Below are 23,084 nucleotides of genomic sequence, written 5' to 3'. Positions count from 1 at the left end.
TATTATAATCAATGAAATTATCAATTTAATATAATTTTAACATAAACAGTAAAACCCCCAATTATTTCAAAACCTAGCCCACAGGCACTTTTCTACAGTTTCGTTCTCCCTCTCAGATCATCATTCTTACAAATTAAATATATATTTCTAATCCTCAACACACACAGAATCTAATGAGATCCTCAATTTCTCAATTATAAATAGTCCAATTTTTCTAAAACCTAACTTACAGGCACTTTTCTATAATTTCGTTCTCTCTCCTAGAGCATCATTTTTACAAATAAAATATATATCCATAATCCTAAATTCATACAGAATCACATAAAACAAAGAATTCTCTAAACAGAAATAATTATAAAATTAGGGTTCTTTCTCTACCCAATTCCCTCATGTAACTCTACATATAAATAATCCCCTTTTCCCCCGTACCTGGATAAACAGCAGTTGAAACTACAACAGGGATTTCTTGGTCTCCTCCTCTAAGTGCCCCATGGTCTTCAGAGAGAAGAAAAGGGGAAGAAAAAAGAACAGAAGAGAATAGGAAGAGAGAATGAGAGATGTGAGAAAATGAGAGGTAAGGCCTCCTATTTATAGGAATCTGCCTCAGCTAATCCGGAACGGCCCGTTCCAAAAGTGGAACGGCCGTTCTGGACCCTCCAGAACCAAGCAAAAATCTCAACTGGAATGGCCCGTTCCCAAAATCGGAACGGCCCGTTCCAAAACCCAGCAGAACAGCCCGTTCTACCTTCAGAACGGCCCGTTCTCTAAACCAGAACGGTCCGTTCTCCAACCAGAACGGCCCGTTCTTCAACTGGAACGGCCCGTTCTCCAACCGGAACGGCCCGTTCTCAACTACCTTTTTTAGGCAAATTCTTTATTCCGGAACGGCCCGTTTCACTTTCGAAACGGCCCGTTCCAGGCAACGAATTGGGCCCACAACCCAGTAAAAAATTTGGGCTGTTACATAGCACATGGAGTGACTGAGAAATTTGAATTCAAATTTTTGGTGTCAAAGAATGGCATGAGATTGGTGCCAATTGTTCTAGCTTCTTTTCCTATAAATTAAGTCTCTACCATTTTAGACACTTTTGAATATATGAGAGTTTCAACATATCTTGCGTAGAAAATTCTCTTCCTAAAAGTCCCAAAATATTTTCTTAGTCTTAGAAAATCCGAGAGTCTTTTAAGTTAGTCCATGAGCAATCCTTTGCTCTTCTTGCTTAGGTGCTTCCTTCTTAATGAACAATACACATTCACATACACACAAACTACGATTTGCATGTATGTGGCACCAATCACAAAAATATGTGCACATATATAACAATTTACCAATTTGTGTGCATATAATGCATGTTAGGTAAAAAGATGATCATAGATCCCTCAAACTTTTGAGTTTTAATGATAAAAAAAAATAGAACATTTTTCTAAAGGAAAAATATTATTGCAAAATATAAATAAGACGAAATATAAGACGTAAACCTTTAGACAGACAACATGTTATCAACCAAAGTATACAATCTTACTTCATAAATTCTTAAATGCGTATCATTTATTATGGTTGATGACTATTTAATGCATGACTAATTAGTTCCTTAACAAATTGAACAAAGAAAACTTATTGGAACTCACAAATCTATTAAAGTGAATAAAGTCATGTTATGCACAAGAAACAAGGATAGAAAGATCCCTAAAATCACAGGGAAAGTTAGTAAAAGTTGATGCATAAGCTACTTTTTTCTAACACACGCCAAAAAAAGTTCATTTATCTTCTTAAAGCTAATAAGTAGCCTCCTTAATCAAATAAGAAATAACAATTTGGTGAAATGCAATTAATGCAAGCATTTAATGCTTCAACAAACATTTCTCATCTCAAGAGACTTAGAATAACGATAGACAAAGTAAGCTTGTGAGGAACCAAGTGGTGCAATGGTCATCTTCATCTAGGCTACTATATAAAGAATTTTAAGAACAAAAAGAATGATGATGGAGTAACAATGAAAAAGAGAACATCTTATACAAATATGTATCCATTCTTTTTGTAAAAACATTTGTGTTTAATTGGTTGTATCACGTTTTGTTTGTAAGATGATACAACACTTGTAAAACTTCACCTAGATATAACTATTGTTATAGGGTTGAGCTTGGAAAGGCTTGTCTGTAAAAAAGTACTCGTTTGAGCTAGAAGAGGCTTGATTGTAAAAGAATACTTGGTGTTGAAGCACGAAAAGACTTTTTTTTTCAAAGAATACTTGGGTAGATTTCTTAGACATAAAATTCAAAGAACACTTGCCAAAAGTGACTTTTTGAAAGAATACATGTAACTTTTTTTTTAAAGATAGTGGAACTTAATCTGGTTGAATTCAAAACTAGATGCATTCTTAGTGGATGAGACGAACCAATATAAAAATTATTGTGTTTTGTCTACCTCTTCTACTACACTCTTGTTTATTAACACTACTACTTCACTACTCAAAAAAGTGTGAGTTTTTGATAGATGTTATTCAACCCCCTTCTAGTGTGTGTTTTCTCCATAGTTTGTTATCAGAGCTCAACCTTTAACGGGATTGAGCATCTAATCATGCTAAAGGAAAAGATCCACTATAGGGAGTAGTGAAAGCTAGTATCTATAGAAAGAGTTTTTCTTACAAGGCCAACAATGGAGATTTTCATTAAATCCAACTAATACCACATTTGGAAAATCATCATGCAAGGACATATGGTTATCACTATAGACACCCAATTTCGTCCGGGCTCACAAAACCAATGAAATATAGTCTATTATCAAGCAAAGGAGTTCCCGAAGCATGGAAATAATAGGACATGACATCAGAAGACCTAAAGCCTAAATAAGCTAGTTTTAGTAGCCTAGAACGGGCTGTACCAAGACTGAAATGAGTCGTTCCCAAGACCGGAACGGGCTGTTCCCAAAATGGAACAACCCGTTCCATAACCGATTATTTTAAGCAAGATTTGAACCCAGAACGGGCCGTTCCACTTTAGGAACGGGCCGTTCTAGATTTTTATTTTACCCATAACAAACTTGTCCAGAACGGGCCGTTCCAAATCATCAAATGGGCCTAAAATCCTAGTTTGGAACGGGCCGTTCCAGAATAGCTTGTTGTAAGTAAAATTCAAACCCAGAACGGGTCATTCCACTTTTGGAACGGGCCTTTCCAGATTCTTATTTTACCCATAACAGACTAGCCTAGAAACGACCGTTCCGAATCTGGAACGGGCCGTTCTGGGCCCTTTTTGATGCTTATAAATAAATAGCTCGAACACAGTTCTCAGGGCTCCAAATTTCGTCCAGACTCCTTAGAGCTTAAAATTTCTCTCTTTTTCTCTCTCTCTCTTTTGTATTTCTTGAGATTTTGTGAGGCATATTATAGTGTGAAAGATTGCCACAAAGTACCTAAAATCTCCCTATTTTGAAGATTCAATAGAGCTCATTCAAGAGATATTTCAGTTAATCTCTTTCTCTCTTTTTTTATTTCTTATCTATAATAAATATTGTTATAATAAAAACAATCATGTAGACATTTTAGGGTTAATTGTATAATTTAAATTTCAAGCATGTAAATAGTTATTAATAAAGGGGATCTAATATTTAATTTATTAATTCTTATCATGTTAACTTCATCATAGGGTACCGATTGAGGGCGCTGTAGGGACGCTTAATTAATACCTTCCCTACACGAAACCGACCCCCGAACCTAATTCTGGCTATCAAGGCCATTATTGGATTCTTTTTTTAAAAAAAAATTTTCTTTTTCCAATGTTTTGAGTAAAACATTGGTGGCGACTCCATGAACCTATTTTTAAAACCATTAATTAAGGATTAGTCTGGTGACCGGGCATTCCTTAATTGATGAGATCTTCAAAAGAATGTCTAAACCATAGGTCGCAAGATCGGAAATTTTTGGGTTGCGACAGATGGTGACTCCACTGGGGAAGTTTAAAGAGGGTCAAGCTCATTTGATTGATGAAGTTAATAAAATAAAAATAATAATTTAAATATTTTTTCCCTTTACTTTGTTTGCTTTATTTGTTTGACTTTAATATCTGTTTGTCTATTTAAATTATGCATCTTTTTGAATAAAAATTGTACACAAATCTTTGCACACAACAGTTCCCCCTACACCCGGGGGCATGAGGGTATTAAACATAGGGAGTGGTTGACGTACGACCAGCCCAAGTTTGGCCTTAGAGCCTGCGAGCCTTGCCGAAAATCACACTCAAGGTGATAACGAGTTACTTTAGCCCGAAATACTGCGACAAACCTTAGAGTTTGCCCGGTGATGGCGACAGAGATACTGGGTCCCTATAATGGGGGCACCTTGGGGGCCTTAAAGACTAATGAGATTAGAGCTGTCCTATACAATGCACTTTTCTTGCAGGGACCACAGACCAAGGATTTAAACGTGACTGTTCGCGGGTGTACATTTGTCTGAGCATATGTGTGTTGCATTTGTTGTGTTCTCTTTTTTTTCATTTCAAATAAAGAATAAAAAAAAACTAACACTCTTCTGTATACCCTAGCTCTAAAGCATCATATAGGATAGTTGGTTTAAAAAAAAACAAAACAAAAAATATATAGCAAAAATCATGCATCATAACCTTTAGTAAAAAAATGATAAAATTTAGGCAGAAAAAAAATATCATGCATCTCGTAGGATAGTACATTAGCATACATTCATTAGAAATGGGAGGCACATATAATAGTATGCAAAGATGTTCTCTAAACAAGAATCAATGAGAATGATATTTGTTGAATTTTTCAAGTGTCTTTGCATTCTATTTTACGTTTCATATAGATAACACGCCTTCCTTGTAAATAATAAACAAAAATAAAAAGGGAAATCTAATTTGTTCGTGTTAGCCGGATAATGGAAAATTACTGTAATCAAATGCGAACCCGACACATCAAATCGGGGAACACTTATTAGCAATTGGGGGCATCACAGACCCAAATCGACGATTCAAACAACGAGACTTTCCCATGACGAAATGACAATTGTTGGGATAGGAGGAATGATCAAGATTGGACGAATCCTTGCTTCTAGGGAATTACAAGACAAAATCCAATTAAGGAATAAAAGACATTGCACGACAAAAACCCGCTAGGATGAAAACCCGTAAAGGGCATTCTAGGCAAAAATTAGGGTAAAGAAAAAGAATCAAAATCCCGATAGGATACGTTCTATGCAAAAGTTAGGGATATACAAAAATGTCTATATGAGTTGAAATTGAAAGGTGGCTCGAGTATTCCCTTCGAAAGCAAGAATTCATAAAGATCTCACTCCTAGTTCAAAACACCGACGTCCAAGCAAGTGGAACGATTTTTTGAAATTATCAAATCATCCATGACTCTCTAGGGGGAAACCTTCATCTATCTCTCTGTGTATGAATCACAAACTCGGGGCATGCCCGGGCCTTCGAGCTTTGTTGAAGGGGCACGTGTAAATTGAAAGTATTGTTTTAAATGCCATAACACTCTTTCGTTTCTCTTCTCCCTCTAAATATTCACTCTAGGCCTCATCCATCAACCCTTAACAAAATGTATTTGCGACGAAGATGTTACTCAATAATAGCATGGAAAGGATAACAAAGGAACAATCAGAAATTCAAACATGACTAGCGTTTAATAAAAATAAAGACATCCCATACCTCACGAGCGTTGCAAAAAATGAAGGCCTGGCAGGAAACCCACTAAGGGGGCTGCGCAAAAGTTAAGGCAAGATCTGCTAGGCAACCCACAAGTAAAAATGGTTAACCTAGGCAAAAGAAAAGATCGAAAGAAAAATGTCCGCAAGGGAACACATCTCAAGTAACCTAGGAAAAAGTTAGGATGTTAAAGAAGCAACCTGAGTTGAAAACCGAAAGGCGGCTCAGAGGAATCATCGAATCAAAGTACGACCCCGAGTCATCACTCCACTTTCCAAAAAAGCTAAAACACAATGATAGCTTCTTTGTAGCAAATATGCTTTGTTTAATAGCCATAAACACTAAAACCCACCTTAGCCAACCATTCTTCTAAAAAACCCTTTTGAAAAAAAAATCCCTTCTAATAAACCTTTTGCAAAAAAATACAAACATCCCCTTTCTTCTTTTCTCTTGACCCTCATGGCATTAAAATGGTACCGAAAAGATACACGAAAAATGCACAGTGAATACTCGTAGAGGGAAGGCTAAGATGTCCCTTAACGGAGTTTAGAGACATTTGACTACACACTGATAATTGAGGAGCCACTGAAACCTTGAGTTCAAAAGAATATATCCCGGTAATAATCACAAATGACACGAATAAAAAGGAATTGTCAACTTTCACGCACAGGTTAATCTCCCGACATAAAAAAAAATTAATTGCATGTTTAGGACTAAATACATGAGCATAAACTGCATCGAATGCATATGAGTTAGGGGCATATGGAAGGGCATGCATGCTACTTTCTATGGGTTAGAAGAAGTCATCAGGACAAAGCACTCGTAAAATCTCAATAGCCAAGCATGAGTCGAAGCGGTGTCAAATGGCAACCCCAAGTGATTCTATGTGTCCACTAAGCAAAGACATATCAATAGTGGAATAGAATGGAATCGACCGAATAAGCAAACCCATAAGCATGAAGAGGCCATCGCGCCCTACTCCTCAACTAAATGAAGGGTGATCCAAGAAAATGCCAAGATCAGGAATGAGTTCCTAACCAAAGCTATGAGTGGCTTCCAAAATAATACTCATTAATAAAGATTCAGCAAATAACATCATAGAATGGATCCCTCCACCAATGATGACAATAAAGAGCAAAAGCAACATGAGAAAAAGGCAAGCTTCGTAAATGTTGAAAAAACCCGAAGCATTTAGAAAAATAGCAAAAAAGGCAAGCTTCAAACATGAAAAAGCCGAAGCTAAACAAAAATGAAATTCAAAAAAAACTCTATCACAAGCAGACGCCTGGAGAGGCGTTACAATACTCACCTTGACAAGAACAACACCAAACTTTTACCAATCATCCCACAATGAAGACGTCTGGAGAGGCATCACAATACTCACATGGTAGGGGCAACACCAGAATCCCTGTCAACCATCTACTCCTTTGCCCGTCAGCACAAGGGCACCACCTACTAGTAATCCTCGTCTTCATCAGACGTTCTCCCCAAAGAAAAGGGGTAATCACATCATCATCACCGGCAGACGGCCTGAAGAGGCTATGAAAATACTACGACCTGGAGAGGCTACGAAAATACTTTGGCCTACAGAGGCTATGAAAATACTACGGCTTGGAGAGGCTATGAAAATACTAAAGCCTGGAGAGACTATGAAAATACTACGACCTGGAGAGGCTACGAAAATACTACAACAACAGAGAAGGTTACCTACCTTTAGAAGAGGCTGGTTGAAGCCTTAAAATATCAGTCAGCCTGGAAAGGCTACGAAAATACTCCCTCTTAAACAAGCAACAAATAAAGGGACACAATATCACAAGAGAAATAATGGAGCTTTTACTCGAAGACTGAAGATCAGGTGCACAGTTTGTCAGCCTTGTTACCCAATAGAGTACACAACCAACACTCAACTGCTCTAAAAGGTGGAGATACGAGCAAGTACACCTATCCAAGGGAAGTAATGCAGAAGCGCCAGCACCAAAGAAACGAAGAGAAGACCCAGACGAAATGTCTACGTCTTTACTTGCCTTTGGAAAAGCAACACATAGCTATTCCAAAGGACAAGTAAAGAGGGGCAGCTGTAGACACCCAATTTTGTCGGAGCTCACAAAAGCAATGAAATAAAGTCTATTATCAAGGAAAGGAGCTCTCGAAGCATGGAAACAACAAGACATGACATCAGAAGACCTAAAGCCTAAATAAGCTAGTTTTAGTAGCCTAGAACGGGACGTTCCCAAGACCGGAACGAGCTATTCCCAAAACGAAACAGCCCGTTCCATAACAGGTTATTTTAAACAAGATTTGAACCCAAAACGGGCCGTTCTGCTTTATGAACGGGCCGTTCTGCTTTACGAACGGGCCATTCTAGATTCTTATTTTACCCATAATAGACTTTCCCAGAATGGGTCGTTCTAAATAGGGAACAGGTCGTTCCAAATCATCAAATGGGCCTAAAACCCTAGTTTGGAACGAGCCGTTCCGAAATAGCTTGTTGTAAGTAAAATTCAAACCCAGAACGGGCCGTTCCACTTTTGGAACGGGCCGTTCCAGATTCTTATTTTACCCATAACGGACTAGCTCAGAACGGGCCGTTTTGAATCTGGAACGGGCCATTTTGGCCCCCTTCTAATGCCTATAAATAAACAGCTCGAACACAGTTCTCAGGGCTCCAAATTTCATCCAGACTCCTTAGAGCTCAAAATTTCTCTCTTTTTCTCTTTCTCTCTCTTTTGTATTTCTTGAGATTTGTGAGGCATATTGTAGTGTGAAAGGTTGCCACAAAGCACCTAAAATCTCCCTATTTTGAAGATTCAATAGAGCTCATTCAGGAGGTATTTCAGTTAATCTCTTTCTCTCTTTTTTTATTTCTTATCTATAATAAATATTGTTATAATAAAAACAATCATGAAGACATTTTAGGGTTAATTGTATCATTTAAATTTCAAGCATGTAAATAGTTATTAATAAAGGGGATCTAATATTTAATTTATTAATTCTTATCATGTTAACTTCATCATAGGGTACTGATTGAGGGCGTTGTAGGGGTGCTTAATACCTTCCCTACACGTAACCAACCCCCGAACCCAATTCTGGTTATCAAGGCCATTATTGGATTCTTTTTAAAAAAAAAACTTTTCTTTTTCCAATGTTTTGAGTAAAACATTGGTGGCGACTCCATGAACCTATTTTTAAAACCATTAATTAAGGATTAGTCTGGTGTCCGGGCATTGCTTAATTGATGAGATCTTCAAAAGGATGTCTAAACCATAGGTCGCAAGATCGGAAATTTTCGGGTTGCGACAATCACCAAGCTTGAGAGCCAATTTACTCAAGAGGACTACAACACTCTACAACTCAACATAAAAGCTAGATACATTTTGGATTGCTCCTTGTTTAGAACAAAGTACAATGAGTTCTGGAGCTACTTTATAGCCAAAGAGATGTGGGAGGACATCAGGATAACTCATGAGGGTACTGAAGATGTTAGCTCAAATGAGTTGTCACTCTTTAAGGTCATTATGATTTGTTCTCCATGAAGGAGAATGAGAACATTGACAAAATGTTTGGGAGATTCCAAAAATTCTATATGGGTGAAAATCCTTAGGAATTGAGTTTTCAAAAGCTCACAACAACCTTAAGGTCTTGGATAGTCTTCCAAAGATTTGGGAGCCCAAAGCCACAACAATTTCATAAGCATGTGACTTGAAGGCTCTTACTCTTGATGAACTTCTTGGAGCTCTATGAGTTCATGAAGTTCACTTAAACAACAGAGACCATTTTAAAGCTAACAAGTTAGTTGCTTTAAGAAGTGGTGAAACTAGTACGAGAAGAGAAAAGAGAAAAACTCAAAAGGTTGAGTCTAAGCCCAACAGCTCATATGACAACTTTGAGAACTATAAAGATAATGAGATATATCTCATGTCTAAAATGTTCAAAGACATGTTGAAAAAACAAAGGAAGATTGAGCAACTTCCAGAAAAGAAGGACAAGTTCAAGAAACCTAGCCAAAATGTTAACAAGGAGGTCATCCTTTATGAGTGTAAGAAGCATGGACATATGAAAGATGAATTTCCTACACTAAGAAAGTGATGGACCAATAGAAAGATTACCATGTAAAGCTTAATGGCCACCTGAGAGGATCTGGGCAACAATAAAAGTAGTAATGCAGATGAAGAGAAAGCTAACATATATCTCATGACGGATAGTGGCTCTAAGTTTGACGATATAAAGATTGAGGTAAAAAATTTTATCCCAACTCATGTTCATCTGATTATGATGAGGAAGAGATGTCCTATGAGACTCTCTTAAAAAACTTTCACATGATCTTTCTTGAAGACAAGAAACTCAAAGAAAAATGTAAAAGTTTACAAAATGAAAATGAAAAACTCAAGATGAACATGTCAAATGCTACAAGAGAGATACAAACTCTCAAGGAAAAGATCATCAGTAGAGTCCCACCTAAGGTTATAGCATTAGAAGTTGCAATGTACAACTCAGAAGGGATATGACTAAATTTGTTGATAGGTCTTCAAAACTAAACATACTTTTGAAACATATAAGACTTCCATCAAACAAAAGTGATCTTGGCTTTGACTCTGGATCTAGGACATTTTGATCAAAACCTAAGACTACTTTCCACAAAGCCAATGGAAAAGGAGAATAAGCTATAAACAGATGAAAAGATAAATCAAAGGTCATGGGTACTAACAAGAAAGGCCCAAAAATGATTTAGGTACCAAAATCACAGATAATCTTTGTTGTAGATATCCTTGGTAGGGAAAAGAAATAATTCACACTGGTACATGAAAAATGGATGCTCATAATATATGATGGGAGAAAAGGTCTATGTTCTTAAACCTTTAACCTCATAAAGGTTTCATCTCCTTCAGAGGAAACAAAAAAGGAAATATCAGAGGTATAGGTAAGATAGGTAAAAATTTTATACCTACTACAAATAATGTTTTGTGTGTTGAAGGATTAAAGTATAATGTATACCAAAAACTCGCACCTTTTGAAATGTAGTGAAGTTGTAAAAGCTTTGACAGACGAAGTGCTGAAATGTAACAGATGGAGTATAGATCTTTTATATTGGTTTGTCTCAAATACAGAAACTACATCCAATTTTCAATCCAACCAGATTGAGTTTCACTATCTTTCTTAAGATACTAGTAATCTTTCAACAAGCCACTTCTAGCTCAACTCTAAGTAGTCTTTAACTTGCCTCTTCAAGCAATTACCCAAGTATTCTTTCAACAAGGCTCTCCAGGTTCAACACCAATTATTCTTTTCAACTCAACCTCTCTAGGCTCAAATACTAAGTATTCTTTCAACAAGCCTCTCTAGGCTTAACCCTTACAACAAAGGTAATGAATGATTACAAGATTAACAATGAAAGCTTAAATAGTCTACAAAGAACTACGTACAAGATTTATAATGAAAAGATTCTTTATAGTACTTCAACTTTATATGTTTCAATATGCTTCTCAATACAAACTTCTCAACATATGTTGATTTCCTAATTTACAATACTTCTCTCATTATTTGTTGTTTGAAGGCTTGATCCTTTTATAGTAACTTGGATATTCCATCTAACTTCTTGTCATACTCCATCTAACTAGCATTACTGTTTCACTACCAAAACGTGAGTATTTGATATATACTATTTAACCCCTTTTTAATGTTTATCTTTTCTCCCCATTTATTAGCATTTCACACCCTCTAAAAAAAGCTTTCCACTTCTTGCATACTATTTTACAATAAGCCCCACCCCATATACTCACCCACTTTTACGGTAAACTCTATCCCATCAGATTTTGTCATACATGGATTGGAAATCTACTGTTTGTCTAAGTCACTTATAACTTTCTCCTTGTCACTTTCATCCATCATTTATTTAGTAGAATAAATGAATACATAACCTTGATTGTGAAGGAGCTGAGGAGCCATGTTGCCCATACCCTACATACGAAAAGTCCTTTTTTATTATTATTAAAGGTAGCCGAGTGAAAAGACATTAAAAGGGCTATTATTATTAAATGAATACATAACCTCAATTACAAAAGAGTTGAGGAGTTCTGCACTTCAAATGAAGAGTCTCTTTTTATTATAATTAAAGGTTGTTGATTGAATAGACATTAAAAGGGGTTATTATCATTAGTAGAATTAATACAAAATAAATTATCTTTATTTTTGCAAAATTACATGCATTTTTTTTCCAGAATTAACGAAGAATAAATCAACACCATTATTTATATATATATATATATATATAAAATAAAGATAAGATATTTTATCATTCTCCTTTAGAATATCTGTAATTCAAATCCGTTCTCTTTTTAAAGTTTGAACATGTAATTCAAACCCTCTTTTGTTTTAGTAATTAAACATGACTCAATTCTGGAATTTTTATTAAAACAACGTTTCTCGTGAAAACAAAGGGGGTTGACCCAAGAAATTAAACACTCCATCCATCGTAGGAATCGATAACACCTGCTTAAGTTCACATACTAGAAGCATGTTTCATAACAATTCATAACGTTAAATTGGCACAGATGCAATAAAAGTGTATAAAAGTTTCACGTTGCAGTAACGACTATTTACACTGTTTTGGTCTAAAATTTTCAGAATCTAACAGTTTGACTATTAGTTTCTCTAGCTTCTTTGATCTTAAAGTAGGTTTAACTACAATTGGATTTCCATAAACTGAACAAGGGTCTTTTCCCAAAAGAGGATTCCCAATACACCAACCTCCAGGTGTAAAATGACCAACTGATCTTCTCAAGAGTTCCTTGTCAATTTTGTTGAGAACCGGTTCATCCTTGGTGAACTTTCGAGCAAAAGGTGCACCACTTTGGACCATGTCATCAAAATGCTCCAATTTCAAGAACATTGGACTCTGCTTTGGTGGGTTGTCCCACCTTATATAATGTAAATCATGATTGATGGTAGTATTTTGGTAATCCTTATGATTGCAAATGACCGTGTGAAAGTAGCCCTCAGGGGATGAAAGAAAATTTGTGTAATACATAAGGAGGGTGCGAGGAAGATTGTCCCAACCCCAAACACAAAACTCAAGAAAAGATTTTGTCAGGACAACCCATGGAGACCCTGGATGGAAGCCACAAAATACCCATTAGCTAATGAGGTATATTTCAATCTCAATAAGTACTTATAAGAATAGAAAGTAAGAAGATAAAGGGCTATTTGAGAAAACTTAGCTAGAAGCACTTCTTGAAGAGAAAAATAAAAGGCAAAATAAATAATTTTCTTCAAAAACAAAAATTAACTTATGGATAAGCTAATTTGTAAAAATTATTTCCTATTAACTTCTTCAAGATCTTATTTTTAACTTATGAATAACTTGGTTTTAATTTATAGAGAAATTAATTTCAATTTTTTCCCAGAAGTGGTTTTAGAGAAGCTTATCGAAATATGCCTAAAATAGATTAGGTTTCTCCCATATGTTAAAACCAACTTGGACACTTCAACCATTAGGCAAAAAATGATCCATGTGTTTTACTGTTGTCAACTCCTTTATCGCCAAATGCGCTTTTCATTCCACACTAAGTATGATGTATCTAGCAAGATATTTTTTTTGTAAATGTGATATTGTTATAAAGTATCAACTATCAAAAATGTGATTAATCTTCATTGGAGATCGTGAACAAGTTTACTATGCTATACAAAAGCTCTACGCAATGAACATAATTTAAAAACAAGAACAAGACCTCTTAGAAAGTGGGTTAAAAGCCTAAATCAACCTTATAAAATCGGTTTGTAAGTTGAGGATTGTCCCTCATTTATACAATCTTTAATTGTTTTATCTTTAGTCGATGTGAAACTTACATTTTTTCAATACACCCTCCTCCCATCCAGCACTATTAGACTTGTTACGTGGATAAATGATAAGTAACCCCTTTTAATGATCTAAGATAGGTGGGACTTAGATTTTTCTTAATAAGACTAGTAATGTTTCCAGAAATATAGCTATGGGCCAAAGAGAGCTACATTGCAACCTTCTAAAGAAAATTATCGCCTTAAAGAATATGTACCCTCTGAAAGTAGACAACAATATAAACTTCTTTTGGATAAATCTACAAGAAGCAAAAGAATATTGAGATGTTTGAAAGACTTAATTTGATAGCAGTGCCGTGGATAAAATAGAAAAATCGGTACATGCAATATAAATGACTGTTTCTGTGCAAACTTGTTTGTTTGAACGCTTGGCCTTCCCTATTGGCTATCAGCAAATCTGTTATTATGTTGAGCTATTATCAATAAGAAATCACAGCACGTGCAAAGCCTATCATGCATGCCGAAGTCAAATTATTACTTTATGACACTGATCTTTATCACAATGAAACAAGATAACTTACAAGGCAGAATAGAGGTGATTCAGAGAAACTTAAGCAGCATATATTTAAAAAAAAATGAAAAGAGAAAAAGAAAGGGATATGTTAGGACCTAGTAGAAAATAAGAAAACCAAAGCTGTAGAAATAAATAATACCTGTGAATAACTTGAACGAAGATGGAACAGATCTTTTCTCTTTAGCCCAGTAGACACCAGATTTCTTTGAATGATATAAGCCTGTATCTATAATGATGGGCCTAGCTCTTTGATGCCTGCTGCCAAAGTTACAGTTACTACTTACAAGTACACCAATCATGAACAAATAGTTTACCAACCAACTGAGACAATATCAATGGATAGATAATATACATACTCTTTCCAGCCGATATTACTTGTATGCTCAATGAAATTTAGGTCCCTAGGCAAGAATGAAAGGATGTGCAAGAGATCTGAAACAAGTTATATGGAAAAATGTCAGCAAAATAAGCATAATTTATATATGTGAAACAACAACAGACTTGGATTTATTTATAGGAAGCCAAAACACTCAAGGAAAGTACTCATTGATATATTTGACATAAAAACGACAAAATTAGATGAGAATGATCAAATGAAAACTTGAAACATTTCCTTCCTATCCATATACTATTAGAAACCTCTTATCTTATCAGAAAAAAAAAAAAAAGAAAAAAAAAGATTAAGTACCTTTTTGTCCCTATAGTTTTATAAAATTTATCTTTTAGTCCGTATAGTTAAAAACATTTTACTTTAGTCTCTACATATTCCATTTTTATTTCCTTTTATTCCCTATTGTCTATTATTCTAGGGACAAAAAGGTTAAAGTTTATAAAATTATAGGGACAAAAAGAAACAGAAACAGTATGTGTAAGGACTAAAATGGAATGTTTGTAATTATAAAGATTAAAAGGTAAAGTTTGTAAAACTATAGGAACAAAAAATATAATTAAGCTTAGAAAAAATAATGGAGTTCTCCCTCAAATATAATGCCTAGCTTGCAGATCCTCCAGTTTGCGCCTCCCAATGCTCAAAGGCCCCAATTCTCTCACAAATGAGAACATAATCTCTCCACCACGATCTCATTTTTAAGTAACATGCCTTATTTCTTCAACCAACTAACCTAACTAACAATCTAATGGGAATTCATCATATTCCCTGCTACTTTGTAGAAGCCTATTAACAAAATGAAATTAATTTTGTGACATCGATGTTTATGATAGGTGAAAAATTCTATCCATAGACTGATTATGCCCAAAACAGAATTAGAAGAGAGACAGTATTGTTGTTGAGAAAATGTAAGAAGATGCAGAAAATAGTAACAGCACAAGCTCCCAGTCAGGGAGAAATCCTTTGGCCCCAAGCACAATGTGGAGTATGCCTAGTGAGGCTTTGGTGGAGAAGGAAAACAAGGGATTTTTATTTTATTTTAAATTAAGATAGTTATACCATGTTTATAAAAATAAATAAAAGATTACGGCATTACGTTTATGCCAATATATTATTTTTTTTTCTTTAAACAAACTTAATAAACTAGAGAATATTTATTAGAAATGAAAAATTTGTCCTCCCTTCCCTTTACCTCCAAAACCTAATTCCCAAGCATACTCTCAGTAGCCACCAGGTAGGATCCTAGTTCACTGAGTTAATTTGGATCCAGTTTCCTACCAGTTTATAACCAATATGAATGGAATAGAAGACACTTCTTTTTAAGGGTTAGCTTTCTGTTTATTCACTACCACAATGCATGAACCTTGAAAGTACACTTGTTGCAAAGAGAACGTCAAATCTATCTGTAGTAAGGTACATTAAGCAACCAGTTAGGCTTAAGGTACATTACATAATCAATTAGACTTCTGCAATGCTTTACATCAACTTTATTAGCTTTGTCATCCATGTTCATTGGAGTTGTAGTGCTTTTGTAGTCCTCCATATGAAATTCTTTTTAAGTATTTCCCTTGCATACTTCATTTGGCAAATGAAGACTCCATCACGATCTTTTTTTACCTCCATTTCCAAAAAGGTCATCAAGCCAAGGTCTATCATTTGAAATGCTTTGAGCATTTCATCTTTAAACTCCTTTACGAGTTTCTCATCACTTCCTATCACAAGCAAATCATCAACTTAGATAGCAATTATGATTAAGTTAGCATCTAACAACTTCACATATAATGCAGCTTCACTTGAACTTTTGACAAATCCAAGATCTTGAAGGTGATCATCTATCATGCTATATCAAGCTCTAGGGTCCTATTTAAGATCATAAAGGGCTTTCTTTTAACTTGTAAACTTTCTCCTCCTATCCATTGATTTGAAATCCCTCGAGCTATTTAACAAATATCACCTTCTGCAAATAACCATTTAGAAAAGCAGATTTTACATCTAAATGATAAATTTTCCTTCCTTTATGCACAATCACAGCAAGTAGCATTCTATTTGTATCAAGGTGTACAATCGGAGCAAACATTTCTTGTATTGCTTCCTTTTGTTGTTCTTCTTATATATGCCCCCTCCTGAGTGTTGTGCTTGGAAAGCACCTTGTATTGTAATCTCCTATCTCATCATTCTTCTTTGCTTCTGCCAAGGTGATCTTGGACATATCCTTTGTGTTCTCCAAAGTTGTTATAGAGACTTTATATTTTTCAGGCACTGTTACAAGAATTTTTTGTATAATTCTTGCATTTGCAAATTTTGTGGTCAATAACCTTACCTTGTTAGCAATGTAAAGCAACCTGTTTAAGTACTCTTTGATTGACTCACACTCGTCCGTCCTTTGCAATTTGAATTCTCGTATTAAATTCAAAACTTGCATGTCTCGTATCCGGTCATTTCCAGCATACTCTTCCTTCAAATAATTTCATATTGCTCTTATGGTTTTAAGAATCATGATTCTTTTGAAAATTGTTTTCGAAACTTCAGCAAATAGACAAGCTTTTGCCTTTGCTTTTCTGGTTTTTTTTTCCTTGTGATTTTTCATCTGGGCCACTGTGGAATTGTTAGGTAGTAGAGGAACATTGTAATCTTCTTCTACAGTTTCCCAGAGACCTAAAGCCTTCAAGTAGGACTCCATTCTCACAGCCCATACGTTGTAGTTTTCTCCATCAAATATAGGAAGAGCAGCCTATGAAAAACTTGCCTCAGCATCCATAACACAGGTCCCGTAAGAAGTCTGCTCTGTATAACACTTTGTTGATTATTGGAAATATTAAAAGCTAAAGTAGAGAGGAAACGTAGAAGAAATTGGAACTGCAGAATGCATATTTTATTCAGAGATAGAGCAACGTATTTATAAACAGAATAGCCAAAAGAAAACTTCTAATAAATAGGCAAAACCACTAACAAACTGTGCCTAAAAAATAGGAAGATAAAACAGCTTTATTGAATTAGTCAACATGACTTTTATTTTCCTATAAAAATAGCATAAGATCTGCGGTTTGTTAACAGTTTCCAACAGTCATCCCTTCAGCAGCATCCTTGTAATTCAGCTCGAGCAATAAGGGAAATGCATGATATTTAACCTATAGTTCTAGTTCCAAATGTTATTTAGTTAATAACCTATACATATATTCTCTCGTTCAGGATAGCTATTATTCAGGCCAACCAGTTTCTATTATTCATTTGGGGATTTAACCTCAGTACCTGCCAAAGTCCTTGAGAAGAAAACCACAAAATAATGAAATCGTGTTTCATACATAGTGAAATCACTGAACACACTATATGAGATACAAATGCAATTAAGTTCCGCTTCTGACAATCATACCCGAAAACATGGAAAGGAATTAACTTAAAAAATTTTAGCCATGTAAAAAGGAAGAAAGGGAGATCAAAGAGGATTTTAAAGGAAATTGTTAAGAGGGACCACCTGGTTAGTAACATATGAAGATTTAGTCTTTAAATGAGCTGAATAGCATCATGCGATCTATGTCGCCAACCTCACCTAGTAGGACAAGAATTTGTTGTTGTTATTGTATAGACTAATCAGTAACGATTTATAAATGGCCCAGGTGAGTCTAGCTTGGAGTCTAGGAGGATAAGAATAAATTATCTAATCATCATTACCATAAGAAAAAATGTTGAACATTAAAATTAATTAAGCAAATTACAAATCCTATCACTGTGTAATTATGTCCAGAACCAACAAAGCTTGTAAAAGATCCACAAACATACCCAATTTATCTATCATTAGTCACTCTCAATTTAGTATTTACCATTATCTACTTAGAATTTGATTGTGAGTCTAATTCAACCCCCAAAGTTAGTTCATGAGGTGAGGAAGGACCCCTACATGTATATACACTGTTACAAATCAACATATGAGATCTTCAATACACACACACCATGCCAAGGACCAAGCAGGATTACACATCTCTAGTGGTTTGATAACATCTCTGTTGGAGATCTAACATGGACCAATGGTATGGTCAATTTAGTGTATAAGTAAAGAGCAATCATCACCTTACAAATCAATTTTGTAAAGTTGAATTAGACTCCAATCACTTCTTTAATATGGTTTCAAATCCTATCCTAACGATTATTGACTGTTGTTGGACTAATGAGACTACCTACTATTAGGCCTTTATTATGTCTAGCCCTCCAAACTTTACAAGAATTAGACTCCAATCACTTCGTTAACATGGTTTCATATCTTATCGTATTAATTATTGATTGTTGTTGGACTAATGAGACTACCTACTATAAGGCCTTTACTATGTCCAGTCCTCCAAACTTTACAAGTCAGCTCTATAAAGTTGAGTTAGACTCTAATCCCTTCTTTAACATGGTTCGAAATCCTATCCTAAAGATTATTGATTATTGTGAGACTAATGAGGCCACCTACTATCAGGCCTTTACTATGTGGAGTCCTCCAAACTTCTCCCACATACAATGAGAGTTGTTCACAACTTAAATAGACTATGTTACCGAATGTGGGATCTATATATCGACAAGAGAGCAATAGGAGACATTTAAAAAGCAACGAGGAGTAACTGACCATCCTGGGAGAGGAGAGGGTAATCAGAGGCACTGAGATTGAGAAACCAATCCCAATGGGGAAGCCTCTTGAGCAACAGCGCAATCCCGTGAAGAGTAGAAGCGGTCATGGTGGGGCCCTTGTGGGTGACCAAATCAGGCTTACCCACGACCATGACGTTCCGAAACGCCGCAAAGACAGTCTCGGACTTGACGTATTTGGCAAGCTCAAGCCTCTCGGCATCGGAAGCTTCTAGATCGAGATGGAGCAGGTAGTAGTTCCTGGGGTGGTACACTGCCTGAAGGACCCTCTTCATCTGCGCTCCCTCCCCTTTGGTGCCCGACAACATGTACGCCAATCTAGGAAGACCCACTTCTAGCTTTTCCGTCAAATTCAGCGAAGAAGACCACGCTGCAGAAGCAGCATAAGAAGAAGAAGAAGAAGAAGAGGGTTTGGTGTGGGGAAGGAGAAGAAGGAGGAGGAAGAGAATGCATATTGTGACGGTGGTGATGACCATCACCCATTTGCGTGGGGGTCGGTAGGGGTGGTGCTGGAAATTGTGGTTTCGTTTCATGTTTTTCGATTTCCAACTGTTACCACTTGTGGGTGGTTCGGTTTACCCTCTCATTCATTCTTATGTTTTTTGTCGGCCTCGATGTTTTTGTTTGTGTCAGAAAATTGTAAATCCGCAGACCGAGAGGGAAATACTACCTTCTTTTAGATTTGGAAAACATTGTGATGGAGACCTACTAACTAGCGTGGGTGAAAGATGGTGTCAAATAAGGTGGTACTCTAAATGAATCGTTGAAAATGAACCTCGGATTGATTAATATAAAAATCAAGGTTTAAATTTTATTTTTTTTAGAAAGATTTAAATATATTTTTAGTATATACAATGAGAAAATTTTTTAAAAAATTGTTTTTAAAAAAATCTATATTTTATCCATCTAAAATTTAGATATAATATTTTTAGTTCTTGTTATATGATTATTTTTAATTATTTATTTGTTTATTGAAAGATTAAATGTTATTTCAAATGTTATTCACAATCATTAGTATATAATACTTTTAAATAATTTTTAGATTTTTAAAATAAAAATTATTTATCTATCAAGGATTATTAAAGATAAAAAATAATGATTTTAAAATTTAAAGGAATGAAAATAATATATATATATATATATATATATATATATATATATATATATTATAAGAAGAAAAATCAGGATAAAAATAATGTGTACAAATTTTAGAAATATGTCCCAAAGCAATAGAATAAATCCTAGGCCGCAAGCTTGAGTCCATGCATAAGCAATTCAAACATAATTAGTTATTTCATATTCATCACTTACCTGTTTTATAACAAAATTAATCTTCATTTGGCATAACCATAGGCACAATAACATAATCGTTCAATTTCATCTATATCAGGTTCTAATGCCCAAAGTCAACTTGCTTCAAGTGTAGAGAATATTTCTCTCGGTTCATTAGTAAGACCTTTGAAGACGTCGTAAACACCTTGATTGTGGAAAATAGCACAAAGTAGGTAATCCCCTGCTTGAGCCTGTTCATCCCTTTCATGTCCCTCAACATGTTTATAAACAGAAAGAAAGGCATACTAAAAGCTTTGTCAACAGCAAACATTTACATGGTTGACATGTGTTGCCTAAGAGATGAAATGGCTCAGCCTTGTGAAGGATTCATTTGTTGAGCATGTTGTTGAATATGTGTATACAAAAGTGTCAAATGGATACATCAAATAATTTTTAAGTTGCATTATAATGGATTGGATAAAAAATAATCTATTAATCTATTTAGATTTACTAAAAATTATTTAAAAACCTAATATATTTGATTCATTTAAGGAAGAAAAATAAAACTATTCAATCCATTCATTAATTTTTTTTAAATGGATGGATATTTGATCCATCTATGAAATTGTTTTAAAATTTAAATATTTTAAAAAAATCTTAAAAAATATTATAATTCATTATATTATTATATAATCTTTAATAGTTCAAAAATATTTTTTTATGTCAAAATAGTCTTTTAAATCTTAATCAAATACCCTCACTTTATTTAATCCAATGAATTTTAAAAAATAGTGAATAGATCAATATCAATCCATAAAATTAAAATGATGGATTAGATTCAATCTATCATTGTTATATTTGTATAATGGAAGAATTGAATGGATTTACTTATGAATGAATTAGATGGATGATTGATAAATGGATTGTTTTGTCACCCCTAATATACAGTCATCCGTCACAATAGTTATGATGTTGGAGGCATTAATCCTCAATAAAACTTTGTCTACAACACGTCTCCCTCTAGCACCTTTCACGCAATTCTAATGAATCTTAACACCTTCATATAAATATCATGTAGCAGTAGCAATTTTGGGAATGTTGACTCGCATAACCTTCCTAAGAATACTTTTTGTCTGAGTATGCCCAAACTCAAAGGTGTTCCAAAAATCTCACACTAGTTCAAGGTGAACCACTTTCTTTAGGTATCATAAGTAGGGTATTCTTCCTACTATTAAGCAAGTCTACGATAGGAATAACCATATTTTGAGGTACCCAAATGACCTTTGGTCTTTTTTGTTTGTCATGAAGATATTAGATGCCTTCCTATGATGATGCAATTGTGTGGGTCTCTCTTTGTAAGGTCTAAATGCCTTGCTAGAGTGGGAACTGGATGTTTTTCCTATGAATGGCTTGGACACCTTCCCTAAGGGATCATAATGTGTCCCCCCTAACTTGTCATAGTTATTAAGAGTATACTCATTCTGATTAGACTCCTGATAATATAAAGGAGGTTTAGACTCCTTAGATACCCTATCTTATCAAGATTTTCACTCCCAATGACAATCTTCGCTAAGCTTATGCTCAGAATGTCAACTTTCTTTTGAAGTTCAATTCCTTCATTAGGAGGTACACTATCTGGAGGCTTTCTCAGAACCTTTTACTTATCATTCTCTTTTATTAATATAAGGAGTATCCAATAAGCAAATCAACAAAGGAGTCAAAGCAAATAAACATATCACAAAACAACCAATCACACATCACATTAGAGTACACACAAAACATGCAGTCACGAAACTAACACAGTTTGGCTTGAATTAACCAAGTTTTGATACCACTAAATATAATACCTTCTACCCCACATATACAATAACTATAATAAAGACATTTTTTAACTAAAAATTAAGTTCATATACGAATAACCAACTAAATAGTATCAACTCTGAAGGACACCACATAACAAATAAACATGTCACTAAATCCAACAATAACCTATACTAAAACATTACAAAATAAATCCAAGACTATGTCCCTAAATACAATTGAACAACATGAATACCAAATCCTAACTATGCCTTGATGTCACATCCTATCAAAGTATTCTCACATAAGGTCTAAGCCTCGTCACTAGCATCATCAACATCATGATGAGTCTCACCTGCAATAGCATACATATAAAATAACACACAAAAAATGGAGAATGAGAAACATTTCACTCTAGCTCACGACATAGAATAAGATCAGATAGTCCAACACACAATAACAAGATATCATCATCATCATATATTGTATACAACTAAACTATCAACAACAAGGTACAAATACATCATCCACAATTTGCCACATCATTCATCTTAATTACTCAATACACAATATGTATTTGCACACGAGATGCAATGGACATGAACTATGATTTGCATATATATGTGCTTCTAATCATATATATATATATATATACACACACACACACACATATATATATATATATATATTGTGTGTTCGTGTGTATGTATGTATGTATGTGTGTGTGTGTATATGTATTGATTTGTCGACTTGTCAATTCATGTGCATATGATGCATATCACACAAGACTCAATGCAATATCATATTATTACCATCCATATTCATAATTGGTCAATTTGTCATCACATAACCTTCACAGGATCCACACATATCAATTTGTCAAGTTTTCTATATTATTTCACATCATTTACTTCAATCATAACTTGAGTTTTAGATCCTTGTTTTAAGATGATTCCAACAAAATTTGAAAGCTAA

General features: G+C 34.8%; 1 protein-coding gene across 2 annotated transcripts; it reads right to left on the bottom strand.

The window, feature by feature from the left end:
* Nucleotides 1–12,154: 12,154 nt before the first annotated feature.
* Nucleotides 12,155–19,773, bottom strand: LOC109814277 (beta-glucuronosyltransferase GlcAT14C). 2 transcript variants are annotated; one of them, XM_020378662.3, is made up of 4 exons: nt 19,018–19,773; nt 14,386–14,461; nt 14,169–14,287; nt 12,155–12,768 (listed from the first exon to the last, which is right to left on the bottom strand). In XM_020378662.3, exons 1-4 carry the CDS (start codon nt 19,568–19,570, stop codon nt 12,254–12,256), a joined length of 1,263 nt encoding a protein of 420 aa, XP_020234251.1. In that variant the 5' UTR covers nt 19,571–19,773; the 3' UTR covers nt 12,155–12,253. The 2 variants fall into 2 exon arrangements, with proteins under 2 accessions (XP_020234251.1, XP_020234252.1); XM_020378663.3 differs by having other exon boundaries at nt 14,169–14,284; nt 19,018–19,770.
* Between the last annotated feature and the right edge of the window lie 3,311 nt (nt 19,774–23,084).

This window comes from Cajanus cajan, chromosome 3 (genome assembly GCF_000230855.2).
Source record: "Cajanus cajan strain Asha chromosome 3, NIPB_CcT2T_4, whole genome shotgun sequence".
Lineage (NCBI taxonomy): Eukaryota > Viridiplantae > Streptophyta > Magnoliopsida > Fabales > Fabaceae > Cajanus > Cajanus cajan.
This window is presented reverse-complemented; position numbering and strand designations above follow the sequence as displayed.

Coding starts and splice junctions, on each gene's coding strand:
- LOC109814277 (XM_020378662.3), bottom strand. CDS start 19,570: ATGAAACGAAACCACAATTTCCAGCACCACCCCTACCGACCCCCACGC. Junction 14,462..19,017: donor CCCTCTCCTCTCCCAGGATG/GTCAGTTACTCC, acceptor AACTTGTTTCAG/ATCTCTTGCACATCCTTTCA. Junction 14,288..14,385: donor AGTAATATCGGCTGGAAAGA/GTATGTATATTA, acceptor TAACTTTGGCAG/CAGGCATCAAAGAGCTAGGC.